Source organism: Myotis lucifugus, unplaced genomic scaffold (assembly GCF_000147115.1).
Source record: "Myotis lucifugus unplaced genomic scaffold, Myoluc2.0 scaffold_387, whole genome shotgun sequence".
NCBI classification, from domain to species: Eukaryota; Metazoa; Chordata; class Mammalia; order Chiroptera; family Vespertilionidae; genus Myotis; species Myotis lucifugus.
In genome coordinates this window covers 729,340-751,069 of record NW_005871435.1, presented here as the reverse complement: position 1 = coordinate 751,069, position 21,730 = coordinate 729,340, and the positions used below count along the sequence as shown (strand labels likewise).

General features: G+C 46.2%; 1 protein-coding gene across 2 annotated transcripts in view; it reads right to left on the bottom strand.

Moving 5' to 3' along the window:
• The window catches only part of RFFL (ring finger and FYVE like domain containing E3 ubiquitin protein ligase), a 48,891-nt gene that overhangs the window by 4,259 nt on the left and 22,902 nt on the right, over window positions 1-21,730 (bottom strand). For both annotated transcript variants that reach the window (XM_014467326.2, XM_023743387.1), the window contains exons 2-6: window positions 14,968-15,155; window positions 6,552-6,962; window positions 3,508-3,591; window positions 2,331-2,541; window positions 897-920 (exon numbers count right to left, since the gene is read on the bottom strand). In XM_014467326.2, the coding sequence (XP_014322812.1) occupies window positions 897-920; window positions 2,331-2,541; window positions 3,508-3,591; window positions 6,552-6,962; window positions 14,968-15,147 (910 nt within the window). In that variant the 5' untranslated portion in view covers window positions 15,148-15,155. The remainder of the gene's footprint in view (window positions 1-896; window positions 921-2,330; window positions 2,542-3,507; window positions 3,592-6,551; window positions 6,963-14,967; window positions 15,156-21,730) is intronic.

Below are 21,730 nucleotides of genomic sequence, written 5' to 3'. Positions count from 1 at the left end.
AAGGAGATTAGCATGATCTTGGCACCAAGGCGAGGGAGTAGATCTAGAACCCCAAATGGTTTGGGGGAACTGACAAGAGCTCAACTCTTGATAAATTATCAGCCAGAAGACTGTCCCATTTTAAGCAAAAGACCATTTTACTAAGTAATTTGGAGTCTTCTGAAAGTTTTAAAATGCTCTGCAGTCTCCTACACTACTCAGAATGTTCTCTCCTGGGGAAAAGCTCACAACCATACAGCCTCAGGCTTTCACAAAGGTATACCAGAGCGTTTTAGAATGATGCCAAATCCAGTCAGACTCCCGCAGTGCATTCTGGGAGTACCCAAAGGCTCAGGTGGTCTTCAACACACAGGTGGATGTGTGGCAGCTGAGATGGGATATGCATCTTGTGCCTACAGAGCACCATGTGTGACACCTTCCTGATGTGTCCCTAGGGCAGCTGGAGCCACTGTTCAGCCCTGGACAAACAAGGTTCTCTCAGATAATCCCTTCTTCTTGGTGGGTACGGAAACTGTTAAACAACCCAAGTGATTTCCCTGAAGGCACACAGAGACGAGAACTGAGTGTAGGGGAAGGTGTGCCTTAGTACTAGGAGTATGAAAAATGAACCGAATGTGGCACATGCCAGCACTCGCTTTGGTAAGTATTTCACAAATGCTGGCTTCTGAGTTCGGGTAACCCAGAGATGTGCCAATCAGTCTGCTCCCAGATATGCTGCCCTGGGAATTTCAAAAGATGCCAAGGAGCCCTGGCTCTCAGTGAATTTCCTCACACCCTCTGTCCAGATGTTGACATGCTCAGACTTCTTGGACTGTTATCAGGAACTGGGGGTGAAGGAGGGGAAGGAGAGAAGAGCTAAGAGCATGAGCCATTCCCAAACAGAAACAAATACATACCATTTTGGTCTTCGGCACCACACACTGAAAAGGAAAGAGAAAGAAGACGTCTGAATATGTGATGATCCCAGGAAAACCTGCAACCTCCCTAACTTCATTTCTGATCTCTGCTCTTTCCCTGCTGGGAACCAGGGTGGCCGAGAGCCCAGAGAAACACCTGCCTTCCCCACTCACTGCACACGCTGAGGACTCAGAAAGCTCTTGCTGGTGTGTCTGGTCTAGTCTCAGAACAGAGGGGCTCTACTGATTTGCATGAACAAAACTGCCAAGCAGAAAGGATTCTGCATAAGCACAATATCCCTTGCTATTGCCTTTTATATATATTTTTTTTATTGATTTCAGAGAGGAAGGGAGAGGGAGAGATAGAAACACCAATGATGAGAGAGAATCATTGATCGGCTGCCTCCAGCACGCCCCCTACTGGGGATTGTTGCGGGCATGTGCCCTTGACCGGAATCGAACCCAGGATCCCTCAGTCCGAAGGCTGACTTCTATCCATCGAGCCAAACCAGCTAGGGCCCATTCCTATTGCTTTTAAAGCTAGCATTAAGTCAAGAAAGAAGGTACAGTCTGTTCCAGCCAGCCAGTGCATCCTGATGAAGTTCCCCTCCGGAGTTCCCATCTATTCTCTATGTCCTCACAACTCTAGGGCGATTCTGGGGACAGTCCCAAAGGGAAGAGTGAGCCTGATCAGGTGACTGGCCAGACGTCCCCTAACTGATGAATTTGAGCTACTGGGAGAGGAGAGCCTGAAATATGACTTCAACTACTGTTAGCATGCAAGGAATCGAAATGTTGATTGGCAGGAACTAAATCAGTTGGGGAGGAGAGGGAAGGAGGGGAGGGGGATAGAGTTCTAAGTGACATCATTTCAGGAAATGCAGAGTTCAAAACAGCTAAACACGTTTCTCTTCTGCAGGATTTTCTGCCTTTACTAGTAAAGTATCTACCATGAATCAGTAACGGGGGGTGGGGGTCATAACAAAGTATTTTTTCCAAACTAATTTGATCACAGACCTAGATACTATACTGGCTTGTCACCTGAAAATGATACCATGTAGAATGATTTGGGAAATGAATAAAAGGAAAAGCCCAGGTATGACAGTCTCTTCACACAGTGTGCGCAAACATTTGCTTCCTAATCTCCCTACTGGTTAAGTATTGTTGGGGGTAGTAGGGAGTGTGGTGGGAAAGGCCATGAACTTAGACCAGGAAATTCTCAATTCAATTCTGGGCTCTAAAATAGAAAGAGGATGAATAATGCCTATGTCATAGGCTGCTCTGAGGACTAAATAAATGTATACAACGCCTAACCCAGTCCTGGACTCAACTCCAAATGACAGCTATGACTAGATGGGGCAAATGTGTAAGGAGACTCCTTCCTTGGAAGATGCTATTATGCTGTGGAGTGACAGCTGCCACTCAGCCCCTCACCCAGGTGCTGGAGGCCTTTCTGATCCTTGTACAGCCGCGTCACCCTCTCCATCAGCTCCCACTTCTCACAGCAGCCCTTGTAGTTGACGAAGTTACGAGCCAGGATCTCTTTCAGCTGCCGCACATTGAGACCTTCAATGTCTTCCAGGTCGGTCAAGTCAGACAGAGAAGCCCTCCGGCCCGGGACGAAGCTGTCCTCTGAGTCGACGGACTAAACAGGCAGAGATGAGACTGGTGGGCTAAGCTCTGAACTCCCCTGGCTCTCTCTCCAAGGACCCCAAAGCACTCTCCCACCATCTCTGGTGACTGACCTCAGAAGCAGGAACAGAGGCAGGGAGAGTGGGTGGCACAGTGCTTTGCACTGAAAAAGACCAGTCCCTGCCTGACCCACAGTTCTGTGCTCAGGCCCAACAGCCACAAACCAAGCAGTGCATGTAAGAGAAGGAGCACGGATTGGAGTCTGATGACCCTACCTTTGAATCCTAACTCCTCCACTGATTAATGCTAAATAATATGTGGTGAGCTGCTCCTCTCTCGGAGCCTATCTGCCCCCGCATGAAGGAGAGAGCAGTGCTAGCACACTGGGTTCCTGTGAAGATTAAATGTGGCAGCACAAGAAGCCTCCTCACATGGCGCTGGCTTTTCTCTCTCCCCACTGCAGAGATTTCTGCTTTCCCAGGGAAGAGGCAGACTTCCCTGGGAGCACTCCTCTGTAGGCAACCTTGACCGTAACTCCGTGACCCCAATGGCTGTGTCCTCTGGACTGGCCCCGCCATAGCTGAGGTCTGCCTCCCTCTCAGCTTTCCTCCTGATTATCTGACCTCCTTCCCCTGACAATGGCTACTGTGTGCTTGAAGCAGAAGGACAATGAGATCTGCACAGCAGCACCAGGAGCCTGCACTCGGGCAGCTCTCAGAAAGTCAAGAGACTGGAAACTAAGGGGCCATGCGGCTCCCCAGTCTCCGCTGTGACCTCACAACTCCGCACTAACATTCTGATAGTTTCGAAGGAACACTAGCACTAAACCCCAGCCCTGAAACAGAATTTCAGAACTATCATCACAGACTGATTCTTCTCTCCGCCTCAGAGTCTGTTGAGAGGTTCCTAATAACAGCCCAAGAACACGAGGCAAAGGGCAAAGGGCAAAGACCCACACCCAGACCAACCAGAGACCCACCTGGGTCTCATCCTCAGCAGGTGCCCTGGCTGTGCTCTCCAGGCGGATGGGTTCTTCTTGGTCCTGAGACACGTGACCATTGGCCTGTGGGAAGAGAAAGGTGCCATCACATCCGCAGAGATGCCCCAGGGATTAGCAGAGCATTGACCTGTCCTGAGCTCACACCATGTCCCATGACTCCCACCTGCTCCCGAAATCTATAGTCTCGCACAACAGCCTGACAAAAGCTTGCTCTCTAATACTGACTGTGTTAGGCAGAGAACCAGAGTGCATGAATTCTGCCCACTGCCAGGATGGCATTAGCCCTCTCATCGCTGAGGTACCTTCAACACTCTGGTGGGAGGAAGACCCTGTGTCCACTGCAGGAGGTTGCTCGTCAACTGTCACTGAATTGTTTCTTGCCACTGACCCCAAACTGCCCTTTCTATAACGTCCACCCTCCATCCTTGGTTTGCCCCTCAGACCAATGTCTACTGCTTTCTTCAAACTGTTCACAGCATGTCTTTCCTTCCTCAATACTAAATCCTCAACTGGCCCAGCTGAAACAGTTCTGGACCCTCACCACCTTACTCCCTCCCTTCTGGCCCATCACCACGCTCACATTCTGGAAATGGGGTCCAACCAGCCCGGCAGGGCACACTATTACTAAGAGCTGCCTTGAAACCTGGTCAAACATGTATTTTAAAGCATCTAAGAGCTTACTAGCCTAAGACTACATGAGACAAATGCTTATGCTTACAAAGTTTCACTCTGCTTGGAATTCTAACTTCTCAAACAGTTCTTAGGTACTTCTTCAGGTTTCACCAAAGACTACTCAGAACTATGCGTTTCTTAATCCCATCACCATTTAAGCCACAAGTCCCTTAACTAGATCCTTTTCACCCACTACTCCCTCCGGGCAAAGCCTCCTGTGAGCCCAGAGCAAAGAGTGTCTGAGCCCACAGGCCTTTTCCAGTAGTGAGGCACCAGCAAAGGGACAACCTAGGAAACCAGTCACCCGCTGGCCCCAGCCACTCCTCCCCGATTAGGATCCGTACATGGAGCTAATTAAGAGAGGCAAGCAACTACAGCAAGAATGGAAAGTAGAAATCGCCACCACCACCCAAAATGCCGAGAGGATACAATCACGTGTGTAGCAGAACAGGTACTGGGAGGCACCCAAAACCATGTCTTTATCAACACCTCTTGTCTCTCTGAGCTTTATGCAGATGTGTACGGACTGGCCTCCTGGTGTCACCTGGGAGTTACAAAACCATCTTCTAGAACCTAACCTGTTCCTAAATAGGCAGGTTTTGTAGGTCTATTTTTTTTTCTTGGAAAGAGAAATTGGATCTCATGCTGCAAAGCATATTGCCTTGGCCCACTGGCTAAATCAAAATCTACAACCAGCAGCTGTCCAGTTTTGCTTATTCCATACACTTCCCTCCCTAGCAACGACTGCCAGGGCACTAAAGGTAAAGGAAAGAACCCCGGTGGAGCAAGCACTACGAGATTTGCACACTAGTGCAGCTCACTGTGGAGCTGTCAGGTGGCCTTGCACAAGTTACTTGACTTCCCCCATGTGTGTTTTTCTGGCTTGCAAAAGGTAGCTCTCACCAGAACAGAGGATGTGAGCTGACGTGAAGGCCTCCAAGAACATCGGAGATCAGAGAAGTGCCCAATTAGATCTGGCACATACTGTAATCTGTAGGTGCATCTGAAAATTTCCAGTTAATGACAGGAACCTTAAAACCTATTCCTTTCATTGAAAAACCCACCTGAAGGTTCTTTAGGGGAAAACAATTTACTCAAGTTGCTCTCCCAGCTCCCCCTAAACAGAGAGGAGTGAGTGCTCAACCAAGCACAGGGAGGAAGTCACAGCAGGAGGTAAAACCTGCCCAGCAGAGAGAGCCAGAGATTAGCAAAGAGTTAAACTCCAGTTGGGTAGAAAGCATGCTCAAGCCAACAAGGGAGTAAATGAGTTCACTGCAGGTAAAGTATGCTATCACGCTGGCCTTCATGCCTCAGTGCCCGTCAGAGCTGAACCAGAGGGTCTAGTCCTGGCAAAAGAGATCATCAACGGGCAGCAGCCATCCACTCCCCGGGTGGGAACGTGAGTACTATGCCAGCTCTAAGTAGCTCAAAGCTCTTTGGACGTGACATCACACTAGTCAATCCTCCCACCATCTGGCAAGAACGAAAGTGGCCTGGGATTACTACCTCATCTCACTGTTGAAGGCTCAAAGTTCACCCGGGGTGACCAGAGAGTCAGTGACAAATTGGGTGTGGAAACTGCATGGATCTTCTAGGTCCTAATCCCCCCACTAAGGCACTTAAGTTCATCCATAGGACACCATCACTCCTTACACAGTGGTCAAGTCCACCCGCCTCACTCTTATCCCACTTAGGTCTGTGTGCCTACCTTTCCTCTTAGAGAGGCTTTCTGAGGGCAGAGACAATGCATTACTCATTTCTGTACTTCCTGTGCCGGTTCATAACTCAGTCCATGTGCTGCTCTTAGCTTACCATTCCCAGGCCCCACTGGGATGATGACAAGCAGTGTATTTTTCATCCGATGCCAACCACCCCTGCCCAAACAGTGAGTGGCCAGAGAAGCAGTGCCCTTGTCTTGGTTACTGTGCTTCCCTGCTCTCCCTTCCCTCTACATGTTCCTTTCTTTCCTATGCGCCTTGGGATGGTTACTAAGGAACCAGTTCCCTACACAGCTAAGAAAGCCCACAATAAAGGTGAGTCCGTGGGAGGGCAATTTGAACAGAACTAAATTTGGAGAGTTAACTGAGTTTTCTCCAGTATTTCTGGAACAATGAATTTTTTTTAATGTCTAACTGGGATATGTATGTATTAAAAAACACCAAAAACCTGGGACTGTGCATTATCACCTCTGAAAAAAGCCAAAACCTGAGTGTGGTGTCAAGGAAATATCACTCATGCATCAGTAGGCAGAAAAGTTTCACATCATCAAGAACTTAAGCTCACACCCCACTCCCACAAGCAGACAGGAGGGGAAGTGAGCCCTCCAACTGGCAGAGACTGCAGAGCCGTACCTGCTGATTTTCCTGAGCCTGGGCGGGGGGGACAGAAGTGGCTTGTGAGGGTGCAGAAGGGAGGTTGGGTGAGGTAGGAGGTATTGTGCTGGCATGAGGCTGGTTCAGGAAGGCCTGCTGCTCAGGGAAGTCCGGGGAAAAGGTGGGGGCACGAGTCCTGCCCTCCTGGGAGATCACAGGCTGCTGGCCAAGCACCAAGAGCACCAGCTCCTCTTTTTCCCGGCACATTTCAGTAGAGATGTCATGGAGGTTGAGATAGTCCCGCAGGTCCTTCACCTTCATCTTCATGAGCTCCTCCCGCTGAAAGGCTGTTGCTCGGAATCGTTGGCAGAGAAGGCAGAGGCGGGGCCCATTTCCCACTTGGCTCGAACAGGTCATGCAGAAATTCTTCTTACAGTCCAGGCAGGTCTGCTGCTTAGAGCAAGAGGCAGAGGAAACCACATCAGATTCTGAGAACAAGACAGAGTGGGCTGGGAGCTTAGGGCTGCCAAGCCTAGCGAGACCGCCAATCACGCTTTAACTAAGCTATCTCCTATATCTAAGGATGCAAGCTAACTTGCAGATTTCAGGTTAAAAGCACTCAGATGACAGACCCTCTGTATGCATCTGTGTATCCATGTACAGGACACTATGTTTATTATCCCATGTGAGGTTTTATTTACTTTATTGAGAGAGAAATAAAGGCTATTAAGACCACCAGGTTTAGAATAAAAAATCCCTACATTTTGCCCTGGCTGGTGTGGCTCAGCTGGTTGGATGTCATCCCATGCACCAAGGGACTGGGGTTCAATTTCCAGTTAGGGCACATGCCAGGGTTGTGGGCTCGATCCCCAGTAGGGGGTGTGCAGGAGGCAGCTAATTGATGTTATGCTCACATCAATGTTTCTTCTCCCTTCCTCTCTCTCTAAAAAAAATCAATAAACTATTCTTTAAAAAAAAAATTCCTACAGTTTTATTGTCTCCCTCCTCCATTTCTTGTGGTGTCACCTTGGGTGTGTAACTTGGCTTCTCTGGCCCTCAGTTTCCTCATCTGTAAAATGGGGGTGGTAACAGTATCGACCTCATAGGATTGTTGTAAAGTTAAGAGATAAGGCATGTAGCATAGGGGTCCACAGTAAGTGTAACTGTTTTAATTATTATTATTGCTAGGAAATATAAGCTAATGATGAGAGGCAGGATTCAAATCATGAACTATGATTGTATTTATTGCCGAGATAAGAAAGCAAATGTAGAAAGGTTGTGGTGGTGATTATTATTACTATCATTAATTAAATTTACTGAGGGGCCACTATATGCTAGAGCTATATCTCGCTTGTCATTTAAATCTCAAAGCAACCCTGCAAAGTAGGTATTCATGTACCTCCGTGTTTCACAGACAAAGCAACTGAGGCCTAAAGTTCTAAGTATCATATTCATGGGCAGGCAGCAAGCAGCAGAGCTAGGATTCATACTCAAGGTCTGTCGGCGTTGAATGCCCACAGTCATGCTCTTTGCACCAGGCCATGTTGCCTAACTCAGTCCCATTCAAGCTGACAGTGGTACTGGGTCAAGAGCCTGGCTCTCCATCTCCCAACTCCCAACCCAGTGCCCCACCCAGAGGCTGGTGCCCAGGCTCCCCCACCCCAGGAAGGCCCACTCAGAGTGCTGGGAATTCAGTGGGGCAGGAGAGCACATCCAAGGCAAATACTGGACCTGATTGAGGGAGCTCTCGTTCGTGAAAGTACAGAGTGTCTCAGAGGGCAACAAGAGGGCCTGGCAGGCAAGCTGGTACCGCCTGGCAGCAGCAACTCCCGCAATCACAGACAACACAATACACGATGGCTTGCTCAATTCAGGCAGCAAATCCTCAGCCTCTTGCCCCACAGGCTGAGCGAGCACGGTGACATCTGACTGAGCTTTTGCAGCCAGGAGCAGGTCACACTCCAACAGACTCCAACAGGAGAGGCCACTCCTGGGCACACTGGGATGATCCTAAAGGGCACACTCACTAATCGTTTATAGAAATAAAAACCTTTCCATCCTGTGGTGACTAAACATTTCTGCTCCCCCTTTTCTATTCAAGCCAACAGGAATGCCCAAGAGACTTAGATTCTCCCAGGCAAAATCACAGAACTTGTGTGGGCTGAAGCACAAGTCTGCATAGCGGAGACAGCTATATTTAGTCTTGTCTAAGTGTCATTCATGTAGTAAGGGGAGGAGGGCATAATGTTTACCACCCAGTTTGACTATAAATACTTAGAAGGCATTGCGAAAGGACACATATCAAGTTCTCTATTCTCCACACAGTTATAACCAGACAATAAAATGTTCAGAAACAGACTTCAAAGGACGCATGGCTGCACTCGCTTCCTAATGGTCTGGGACCAATAGCAACTCAGGTGGAAAACGGATATCTTGGGGCTTGGGGGTTCATTCATACCAGAAGCTTTTCTATTGGAAAAATAAAATGTGTTTAGGATAACTGATAGTGAAATGAAGAGGCTTCAATGTCATAACACTGTAGGTCCTGACATGGACCATTACTTATCAATGCACTTTGACAAGACCTAGCTTGACACAATTAAAAAGCCCTGAGTTGCTCAATCAGCCCAGCTCTAAACAACGCTCTACTCTTTCTTCAAAAGTGTGTGGTTTAGCCCAGCCAGCGTGGTTCAGTGGTTGAGCATCAACCCATGAACCAGGAGGTCGAGGTTCGATTCTAAGTCAGGGCATATGCCCAGGTTGCGGGCTCAATCCCCAGTGTGGGGTGTGCAGGAGGCAGATCAATGAATCTCTCTCATCATTGATGTTTCTATCTCTCTCTCCCTCTTCCTTCCTCTGTGAAATCAATAAATATATATATTTTTTAATTTTTTTAAAAATGTGTGTGGTTTATTGGGTGCAAGATCAGCAACCCAGCTTCTATGCCCACCACCCTCCAACAGGGACTCTGAAGTCAGCCTGCATCCGAAACACACCCTAAAAGAGAAAGAGAGCTCGAGGCTAAAATCCCAGTTGCAGAGGCAGGAGAGAACAAAGGGAAGGGAAATGCAGCTGGCCATCAACAAATGTGGGCAGAACAAGCCAAGAATCATGCACGTATGAATTCTAGCAAAGTGTGCAAGCCAACTGAGTAACAAGGTAGCGTGAAAGATGAGTTGGTGGAGCCAACGTGCCTGCATAAATGCCAAGAGAACACACACATCCAGCATTTAAAAAGCCGGCAGTGGAACCTCAGCTAGACACTGCCCTTCATGGATGCCAGGTGAGATGCTCTCCTTTCCTAACCCACCCCTCACTTATTCCTCCTCCTCCCACCACCCATATTCCCTGGCACTTTCTCAGCCTCCCAGTGCCCCCTCCTCCTGGCCCTTCCTATAGGCAGGCATTCATTGCTGCATCCCCCTGGGAGGGAAAAGGGCAGCCAGGAGTGACACACGCAGGGTAAGTCCTGGCTGTCTGCTTTCTAGCTAAGGGAATTTGCACAAAACAGATAACCCCCCAGAGCATCAGATTCCTCACCTGAAAAGGCAGGTGGTCTGTCGGCCTAAGGACTACTGGAGGTATCACATGAGATCATGTATACGAAACCTTAGCATAAGGTGATATGGTACTCACAAACAGGTTCCTTTGTGCCTCATCTCTGAGCTTTTGCAATACCTAGGAACCCAGTCCCTCTCTTTCCACTCTGAGATTTGAATACCTCATCCATGTTTCCAAACACAAACTCGTCTTCCTCCTCAAACTGATCCAACTAAAGAGGCTGAATGCCAAACTCGCTACAGAACTGTCAGGGCTGCTGATGCCGGTAGGTATTAGCAATACAGATGGGATATGTGGCTTGTGGCAAAAACAGCCTGCCATTTCTCTACAGGACTGGAAACTCTGGGGAGGCAGGAGATACATCTTTCTTAGGTTTCCTCTGTGAAATCCTTAATGTTATCGGTGCTTTGTACCGAATGAGCATTCAGAAAGTACTGACCACATGAAGAAAAGAAAGGTAGTAGGATCCATGTAATCGTTTCAATTCAACTGCTTCAGACACGACATTTAAAAAGCCCATGGCTGTTAAATGCCAAACCCTTCCGATAAGAATGCTGATCCACTTAAGCATGAAATTACAAATGAAAATTTCTAATAGGAGAAAACATTCTTAATATTCACAAAATTCACTGTGAATCACACAAAATTATTTTTTACTTTTGTAACAAGAAAATATCCAAACTGGAACTTGCCTTCCCCCACCCCCCACAAAAAAAAAAAAAGTACTCTTGCTTTTGCTTTCTTATCTTCTTTGTATGGCTATGCATTTGCTCCCACCTTCTGTCAGACTGCAAGCTCTCTGTTAGGCAGGCATGACTTACTTCATCTCTGCCTGTCTAGCCCAGGCAACGCCTGACACACAGCAGATATTCAATCATTTATTTTTCCAATAAATAGGGGGGAAGTTCCTTATTTTGATCATTTGCGATGCTCCTAGGCACACTGGCCAATATCCTGTCATTTTCAAATTTACCTTCTTCCCCTACATTTCACCTGTGTTCATATGCAAGTAACTTAGTGTCTGAGTCTCCTATTTTTCATCTGTAAAATGGGTTAACAAGTACTACTTCAAAGAATATGGCAGGAAGAGGTGCTCACTAAATGAGCTATATGATCAGTCTCAGCCACCACCCTAGACCAGCCTCTGATCACGTCTCGCCAGGTTGTCAAGTGGTCAAAAGCTCCCTAAGTGCTACACCTGTTACTAGTGAAGCCATGTCTACTACCTGAAACAGGACTGATCAGGTCTTCCTTTGTTTAAAGTCGTTCTGATGGCTCCAAGCTCCTTACTAAGTCAGTCATGGCCCTTCACCACCTGATCCCACCTTCGTTCTACCCTAACTTCCCAAGTATCCTGCACTCTGGCCAAACATGCCATTCACAATTCCCAAATAAGCCTTGCACTTCCCTCACATCTGGTACCTTCACTTCAGCCACTGCTCTGCAAATCAATAAACCTTCCTAGAATTATCAGCTAGAATGACCGATTTACCAGCAATGCCTGATTCCCCAGTACTTACCGTACCCAGCTAACTGTTAGCAGTTCTTTGCAAATGTGGGCCTCCTTAATCAGAGAGGAAGCACCGAGGGAAAGGCCTAGGTCTTTCTCTCCTCTCACCTCTATCTCCACAAGCTAGACCTCTAGCAGCTAGCAGGCTGCCAGTACAGGACTGGCGCTCGATGAAAATCTTCAGCATGGAATTGTCAGCCACAAAGCAATGAAAGTAGAAACTCTCTGGTCTACTTTCTCTTTTTGAAATTGTTCTCACCTCAACTGTCCATTATTTATTTAAAATTTTTATTGCCTAACTACTATGTGGCGGCCACTGTTCTAAGCCCTGGGGATAAAAGGTGTGAACAAAATGGATAAGATCTCTGTTCCTATGTACCATCTGAGGAGGCAGGCAACCCACAAACATATTTATGTCAGGCGGTGATCACCACTATAGAGAAAAATAAAGTGTCTTCCCTTCCTCACCCAACCATCGTTCTCCTGTCTCTGGGGGAGCTTTCCTCACTCATTCTCGTTCTCCCTCTGGATGAGAAATGTCAAGAACTCGCTAGATCCCCTGGTTCTCCCAAGGTTTCAACATGCTTGACCCCAAGCCTGGATCACCATCACTGTCCTCTGCTCTTTCTCTCTCCATTTCCACTCCATAAAGTATAACTAACATGTTTTAAGAAGGCGGTCACAATCTCCCACACATATTGAGAAACGGTAGTTAAATTTTGGGGGAGTCAAAAGCTATACATGTATCTAGTATTTATGACTGTACGGAGGGGGAGGGGAGGTTGTCAGAGCTCCTAACCCCCACATTGTTCAAAGGTCAACTGTAAGTGTGTGTGTATGTATGTGTATATAGAGAGATAGGTAGCTATATATAGATATCCTATATAATAAAGATATAATATGCAAATGGTCATTACACTGTGAAGCTAACGACGGACCACATAAGGACCGGATCACTGAGCAGCAGGAGGGTGGGGCAGCGAGCTAAAAGCAGGTGGCGGAGAGCTACAGGAGGGGGCAGGGCAGCAATCTATGAGGGGGGAGCGGGGGAAGGGGAGGATAAGGGGAGCTACAGGAGGACGGGGCAATAGGCGGAGAGCTACTAGAAGGCAGCGGCGAGCTACTGGCACACGGATTCGTGCGCAGGGCTACTAGTAGATATATTACAGTAATGTGAAGGTAACTACCAAAAGAACCAGCCCAAAGAATTTAAAGTAGTTGCCTCTGAGAAGAGCGAAATGAGAAGAGGGGGATTCTATTGTTTGTAACAAACTTTTTGAACAATTTGACTCTAAGTTATATACTTATGTAACTGTAATAATTTTTAAATTGTTGAATAATAATAAAAAGTTATACACTACCAGGTTTTAAAAAAAGGTTCAAATAAGCCTACTGCTGCCCTGATCGGTTTGGCTCAGTGGATAGAGCGTCGGCCTGGGGACTGAAGGGTCCCAGGTTCGATTCCAGTCAAGGGCATGTACCTTGGTTGCGGGCACATCCCCAGTAGGGGGTGTGTAGGAGGCAGCTAATCGGTGTTTCCCTCTCATCGATGTTTCTGACTCTCCCTTCCTCTTTGTAAAAAATCAATAAAATATATTTTAAAAAAATAAGCCTACTGCAAATTTATGCTGCTCATTTACACAAGGGTTTTTCCTATTCCTTCTTGCCAATTACTTTGCCACTTCTATCAGCAGTTGTTCCTAGCATTCCTCGCAGTGTAACTGTGAGAACAGCAGCTCTTTTGCTATCTTGATGTACCTGAGGAGTCCTTGGAACTACTGCCTTAGATAAAGAGAACAATTTCTTTATCTGTAAAATGGGAATAAATAATAGTACAGATTTCATAGGCTTTTGTAAGGAACCAATGAAGGCATTTGAAATGCCAAACTCTGCACCAGGCTTGTGACAAATACCCAAGAGCCCTCCTTCCATCTCAGCTCAGATCCTAACTGCACCCCACCGTCTCCATCACTGAGAAGACTGAGGCCATGTGGCACCGAGTTCCTTCTGTTTTCCACTTCAGTCTCAATCTACTGACTCAACTTTTCGTCTGAGTATAAAAGGAGGGGCACCTCTGCCCACCGAGCCACGGCTCCCTGACCACCTGCAACAGCCTCTCTGGCTGAGTTCTTGGGTAGCTAAGCAAATCACAAAAAAGCTCTGCCAAGTGCCCGCCTTTGCTGCACTACAGTGAAGTGCAGGCAAAATACAACCTACAAGGTAACATGCCAATCCTCCATCATTTACAGACAAAAAGGGTAGGGGGGTCAACACTTCAAGCTACATTCCAAGCTGCAGAAGTTCTGACATGTTGAATGTCTCCGGGAAGACAGCTTGAGGGTCAAAGACTGGTTTGAATCCTGACTCTGCCATTAATAACTATGTGATCTTGAGGTTCTATCTAAGGAGGGAAGAGAAGCAGTATTTTAATGTCTCTTATGCTATTTGTCCGGAACTTCACACAAACATTTTCCTTTTAACTGTTAAACTCTAAGCCTTAGTTTCTCATAAAATGGGAGTTAAGGAACCCTAAAGCCTACATCACAGAGTTATTGTGAGGATTAAATGAAACAAATCTAAATTGCTTAAAACAGTCCTGGCATACAGCAGATGGTTTAAAAAGGGTTTCTTCCTCTCAATTTTCCTATTATCACCATTTTAACATCCCATTCTGGATTGCAAACCTCTCCTTCTACTGAAGAATGCAGAACACAGTTCTTTCTCCAGGTCAAGGTTCACCGTCAGCTCTAATGGCGCTTGACCAGAGAGCACACTGCCTCTGGGAGCTGACAAAGGGAGGGCCCACACCCACACACCATTACCCAGCCAGTAAGTTTCCTTCCTGCTCGCTAATCTGGAAAACATGCCATGGAGCATTTCAAATGAAATCGCCATTTGAAATAAGCTCCCGCCTGTGTTGTTAAGGTATTGATGTACTGAGACGTCCGTGGCATTGCTTTCACTAAAATGAACAAGTTAATCTGCAGTCAGGCTCTTTATGAGGGCAGCTAATGAAGGAAATAGTATGGAGTGCCTGCTACATTCCAGGCATTGTACTGGCCTTTGCCGCTTGTCTCATTTTATTCTCCCAACACTGTGAGATGGGTACAGCTATTACATCCCCATTTTATAAACGAGGAAAAGGATCTCAAGAAAGGTTAAGTCATACAGCTAGTAAATGGCAAAGCTGATATCTAAATTTAGGTCGAGCGGGCTTCCAATCTACGCTGAGATGCTTTGATTTTGCTTGGTTAGTTTTCCCTTTATTACTTTTGTGAAACGAATGGGCCTGGGTTATGGGCATTGCATAAGCAGAGGCAAGGCAAGAGGCAGGATAGAAAGGGCAGTGAGCTGGCCCAAGGGCCTGAGGTGGTCAACACTCACCTTCCTGGCCATGTTTGCGAAGTGGGCCCCACAGGCCTTACAGCTTGGTTCCGAGCCTGTTGGGGAAGGAAAGGAGCTGTACCCAGGATTGGAATAGGCCTGCGCCCTGGCTCCCTGGGGTGGTGCGGCCTCCTCAGGCTGTCCATCCACGCAGAACCAGTTGCAACAGCTTGCCCACATGATAAAATCTGGTGAACGGGAGGAAAAGGAAAAAAGTCAGAATTAAGACACACCTCTAGTGCATTCCCACTCCTGAGGGCACAGGTGAGCTGGGACACTCAAACCACTCCTGCTGCCAAAGTCAAGGCACAATATGTTGGGCCACTGGTTTCCTGCCACCTCCTGCACCACCACCTTTGCACATAAGAAGCGACTATAGACACCTGATCTGCCAGGGCAGCACGGGCGGCCAAGTTGGCACACTACCTTTGAAAGGTTGCTGATCCCTGTTTGGGTTTAATCTGAGATCTAACTTCAAATAAAATCTCTTGCCGTAGCAATTACAAGGGGCCTAACACACACTTTATTCAGGAACATGACCTTCCCCTAGAGTTCACAGACACACACACTGCATAATTCCACGCTCACATTGACTATGTGAAAAGGTTTTATTTCCTGTATATAGGTGAGAAGTCAAGGTCACGCACTAATATATAGAAAATCAAGATTTGGAAAACCCAGGTCCTTCTGACTCTAAACCTCAAGTTCTTCTCCCTGCACCATGCTGCTGCCCCTCGGTCTCCCCTCCCACGAGCCAGCAGAACTAACTACTCTTACATTTGTACCTGCAATCCCATATAAGCTTCCATCACAGCACCTATAGCAGCTGGTTGCACAGATACGCTCACCCTTTGTTTTCTACCGCTAAACCATACATTCCTCGAGAGAAGTAACCACTTCTTATTCACATCTGTACCTTCCCCTAGCAGTGTCGTGCACAGAGTAGATGCTCAATAAATAAAATTTAGCTTCATTGCTCAATCAGTGCCTCTGTGAGTTTATTAAAAAGTGTTGTATTATTATTCCCATTTGACATACCAAATACAGGTACTAGGGACAAAGGGATTGGTGTTTGTTTGTTTTTTATGATCCTGCAAGTCCCCCACTGGGGATGGAGCCCACAACCCAGGCATGTGTCCTTGACCAGAATCGAACCTGGGACCTTTCAGTTTGCAGGCCGATGCTCTATTCAAACTGGCCAGGGCGGGATTGGTGATTTTTTTAAGATCACGAAACAAAGAGGAGGTAATCTCCCAAATGACAGTCCACTAAAATGCCAAGTAACGCCGTGATAAAGTAAGAGTGTGCTTTTCTCAGTAGACCAAGGCAGTCAACATGGACATTTTGAGCCTGAACTCTATGTTTACTGAGATAATAATGGAACATTTAGTGTTATTACTCAATAATCAGTTCCCATAAAAGAATGGTACTTTCTGCGCTGCCTCCTGACTTCTTGAAAGTGCCTTTGTGAAATCATAGTTCAAAGATATGATAAGCTGGAAGGAACTAAGAAGCCAACAGGTTCAACCTTGGTCCTTTTATAGAGGAAAAGCAAAAGGCCCAGCAGAGAGAGTAACTTCCTGGTTCACAAAGAGATAACGTCAGGCCTCTGACTACTCTAGGGCCTTTTTAGCTTCCCAACACTTGCCTCCAATATACCTGTGATATAATTCATTCGCTTTTGTAGGCGGATCCAATTTATATCTGCCCCACCCCACCCCAAACACTTGCCTGTGACCCCATGAGAACAGGGACCATTAGTCATACAGTATTCAGCAGATAGGTACTCAACAAGTACTACTGAGTGAATGAATCACACACAATATTTAAATCTTAACTAAGCACACATTTCCTACACATCCCTCTCTGACTCACCATTACTTGCATGAAGACTCTAAGACTCACTTTCCACAGACTTTGGGGGGGGCGGGGGATCTGCCTTACTGGTAATTAACAGTTCACATGGAATAATGAAGTAAAGAGCAGTTAATTAAACGAGTTCTTTGTTGTCAAGAGAATGGAGACAACAGTGGGGTAGTAGCCCTCTGAAGGAGGGATTCTGTAATTCTTTAAATCATCAGTTGATGGAAACACCTGTGACAGTGTCATAATACAAAGAGCATATAGGATCTGGGTAAAACAGAGGTCCCAAGCCCCGGTGATGGGCTATGCTACCCAAGTCATAACCCTTCTGTACTTCATTTTTCTCATCTGGACATCTCTGGCTGTGAAGCACTAAATAAACATTAGTTGTTGCTACTAACATCATAACAATATTTTAACTACAACTTCTCTGGGAACGCACAGGCAAAAAGCACTACGATTTGGCTTTCTGGGCTTGTCCCAAGATCTTTGCCAGAATTAGCAGGCTGTGTCAATGAATTGAAAAGGTAGGGGAAGGGAGAAAGAAAACAGTCTTGGATGAATCCCAGGGACTCTGACTTGCACAACAAGACAGACAGTGGAATCACTAACTGGGATAAAGCCCTCAGGAGGAGGCATGTACCTGTGTGTGGAGGGGGCGGGTTAAGATGAGGAGTTGAGTTTTGTTCTGTGGGACATGCTGATGTATGCACAGCACACAGGGGTTTGGTCTCAGTTGAAGATGAAGGTTTGGGAATCCTCAGCCTTCTACGAGTATGTAAATAAACCCAGAGTGGGGCAGAAGCCTGATGGATGGTGAAGGGCAGAAAGAGGCGGGTCTGTGAGAACCCTTGGGAAGACCGGATCTACAGGGCAAGCAGAGGAAAACCAACCCGCAGAACAGAGAAAGGAAGAATGCTCAGAGGTGGGAAAACTGAAAGAGTGTTATGAGTTTCAAGAAGAAATTATCCATGCTAGCTACTGACCCAGAGGGTAGAACACAATAAAAAATGCAAAACGGACCTAGTTTTAGGAAAATGTGGGTATGCTCTTTGCCTGAGTAGTTTAGGAAGATAACCACAGGTTGGGAAGTGAATGAGAAGTGAGGATTTGCCAGACTCTAAGCATAAATTATTCTTTCAAGAAACTTTTGACTGTGAATAGGAGAGAGAAGGCAGTAGCTGAAGAAGATCCAGGTCACCAAAATAGAGAGAAATGTAGACATATTTGAAGACTGTAGAGGAAACCCCCAAAGATTAAGAAATTATAGAGGAAGGAAGCTAGTGATAAATTATGGGAGTAAGAGCCAGAGTAGCAGGAAACGTGGCACCTAGTGGTCAGATTCTGGGTGTACACTTCTGGGCAGGAGAAAAGTCACCTCTCACCAGAGAGTGGAACAGAAGTAAAGACAGATATAACCAAAGATAAGCTTACAGCATTAGCAGAGAAAAAGGAAAAAAGGAAATAAAAAGGAAAAGGAGGGGAGTGATAGATTTAACCATGAGAAAACACATTTTCTTCCACACTAGGAATACACATGCTGCAATGGTTTCCCCAGAGATAAGAACTCTGCCACAACGGTAAAGCACATGGTGAAGCACAGTCTGTAGGAGCCAGTATGTTTCCAATGAAAGCTGGCCCGCTGTATATTGTTTCAATTCGCACTTTATTTCAGAAGCACCAGCTATGTGCTGGGCACTGGGGTGACCAAAAGTGATTCTGACAAGGTCCCTGCCCCCAGGGGACTTCAGCCAGGAAGGCACTAGAGCTCCCCCTGATACAAAAGCTAAGAAAGCTCTTCCTCAGTTGGGAGTCAGGAGAATGAATCATCCTCAGCACTACTTTCATTCTAACTTTGCATCTAATCTTCACTGCCTCCTCTAGGGAGCCTTGAAAGAAAAGCCCTTGGCCTGTTAAGTATCTGGCTACTCTTACAAGGTCTTGGCTCTGTGAGAAGACTTGAAATTTGTCGCTGTTATTCCATAAGCCCCATGTTTGAGTGATGAACAGTCTTACTATCCTGGGGATATGTATGTGTGGGAGAAGGGGTCATTATGGAAAGGGCTAGGTGGAAAGAATCCCCAATGCTAACATACCTCACACCTGCTCACTCAAACAGAACTCGTTCACCAGTCAACAGACTAGGCTTTTACTCATTTTGACATATATTTCCATACCAAAAAGACACATGTCCTAATGTGGTCAGTTAAAACTACTCTCTTGCCCCCAGACCAGTGGTTCAGTGGTTAAAGCGCTGGCCTGTGCACCAAAGGGTCATGGGTTTAATATCTGGTCAGGGGCAAGTACCTGGGTTTGCTAGTTCCATCCCTGCCCAGGTGGGAGCATTTGCAGGGGCAACCAATGGATGTTTCCTTCTCACATAGATGCTTCTTTCTCTCCCCCTCCCTCTCTTCCACTCTCTCTAAAAAAATTACACACACACACACACACACACGCGCTATATCTATATCTATATCTATATCTATATCTCCTTGGATAAGGGTTAAAAACAACAACAAAAAGTACTCTCTTGCCAAACTGGAAAACCCTAAGTCTAAAAAATAACTATCTTCAGGGTTATTTTGGGGAGTGAAAGAGTTTGTAATTTTAACATTGCCATACAAACTACACATTTTTCTCTTGGGAATATTTTTTTCATCCCTCAGCCCTAAACAGATTCACATACATGGCATCTGATTATGTAACTTAAAGGACTGAAAGTGGAACCAATTGTGAGGTGTATAAAGAAGTTTCCCTATGTTGACAACTTTGAAAGTTTCCTTCTCAGATCTGCAAACCTCCTTCTGATCGTGAAAGAAAATTATCAAATCTCCACTGAGGGCTTGAAAATCCCTTCTCCAAATCCCCTCACCCTCTTCAGAAAAGAGACTGAGAGATTTAATCCTCAAAAACGGTCTCTGGCTGCTCTCCCACTGAGTGTGTTTGAAAACTGCCGGGCTCTCCTCCTCCCCTTTGCCTGCAGGGAGAAGGGGAGATGGAGGGCTGGGTGAACAAGAAAACTGACCATTCCCTGGGGAAGAGTCCTGTGGTGTGAGGCAGGAGCGGCTAGCTAGCTCACGAGATTTTGTCAGCTTGATAAGTATGCTGGTATTTCTGGGCAGACTGATCCCTGCTGAACAGGAAAATTACAGTGGTAACCCAGGGTAAGATAGAGGACCTATCCCAGGTACAGTCAGTTAGAGGCAGGAGGGGAGGTAATGTGATTTCTTCCTTCATCACTTCACTTGTTCACCTGATCAAGTCAAATAATTTTAAATGGATCAGTGGTTGTCATGGGCTTTACCATGGAGCAGAGAAGGGTCAGAATGGTCCCATGGCCTGGCCGGCGTGGCTCAGTAGTTGAGCGTCAACCTATGAACCAGAAGGCCATGGTTCGATTCCCTGTTGGGGCACATGCCCAGGTTTCGGGCTCGATCCTCAGTGTGGGGCACGCAGGAGACAGCCAATCAATGATTCTCTCATCACTGATGTTTCTATCTCTCCCTTCCACTCTGAAATCAATAAAAATATATTAAAAAAAAAAAAAAAAGAATGGTCCCATGGCCTAGAGAGGTCAGAATGTCAGTGTCCTAGTAAAATTAGTGCTATGGGCAGTGCAACTCCAAAACCATCTTGCTAACCACCAAACTCTACAGCAGTACAGTCAAGTCCCCAAGGTTCTCATCCAATCTGTTGTAATTTTAATTGACTGGTCTGTGTGTCAAGCCTGCAACAACAGGCTTCACAAGGATGCAGAGACAGCAACATTTTGGAATTAACATATTTATGGTGAATGCACTGTATAAGACTTTATAAAAATCTTTTAAAGACGCCTAATTAAAATGCCCCCAAATCCTCAAAGAAGCACCTTTCTGATCTGGCAAATCAGAAAATGTCTAGATGGCAAGCCTTACAGAATCATCTCATTTATTGAGAGTGGTTTGGCTACTGTCATACCGTATTCCTGGAATTATTAAAAGCATCTATGCTCCAAGTGCATAAAGAAAAGTACCCCACGTTATGGATCATTACTACAGAATGGGCTTTGCTTCATCTTGCATATTACCCATAAAAAGCAATTAAAGTACAATTGCAATGGCTTTGAACAGCTATGAAAAGCCTAGCAATATGGCTGAGCTATGCCTCTTTGAAGTAATTGATAAATAATTACATATTTTAACAAGTAAAGAAGAAAGTAGCCATTCATTGGAAGACTGCTCTTATCTGCCCCGCACTGAGCTGGGTACCACCCAGTGTTATTTCATGTTATTTCATCCTCACAACAATTTTGGCAAGGCAGATTCGTTCTTCCCATCTTCAGGTGAGACAGCCAAGGTTTAGAGAAGTTAACTGACTTGCGAAAGGTCATAGCTAACGGGTAGTAGCCAGGATTTGAACAGACGGCACTTAGACCCTGAAGCCTATTAATTCATCAAACCCTAACTTACAATTTGTGGACTTCTCTAGTTATATTTCAATTAAAAGTTTATTTAAGAGAGGTTTTTAAAGCATCTAGGATAATATTTGTAATTTGTAAAAAAAACAAGAAACATCGATGAGAGAGAAACATCGATCAGCTGCCTCCTGCACACCTCCCACTGGGGATATGCCCGCAACCCAGGTACACGCCCTTGACCGGAATCGAACCTGGGACCTTTCAGTCCGCAGGCCGATGCTCTACCCACTGAGCCAAACCGGTTTCGGCTAAACTCTGCAAGATCAACAAGGAATTCCAGGTGACACTTCTCGATCTCCTGCAAGACACAGGGACCCTCTTTTCCTCCTCCCTGAAACTCTCTCCCTGCTAACCGTTTCTGAGCTTCTAGAACTCCGCACTCTTGATCTCCCTCTTACCTTAAAGCAAGCGTTGCTGGTTCTTCCCCCTCCCTCTTTCTTAAAT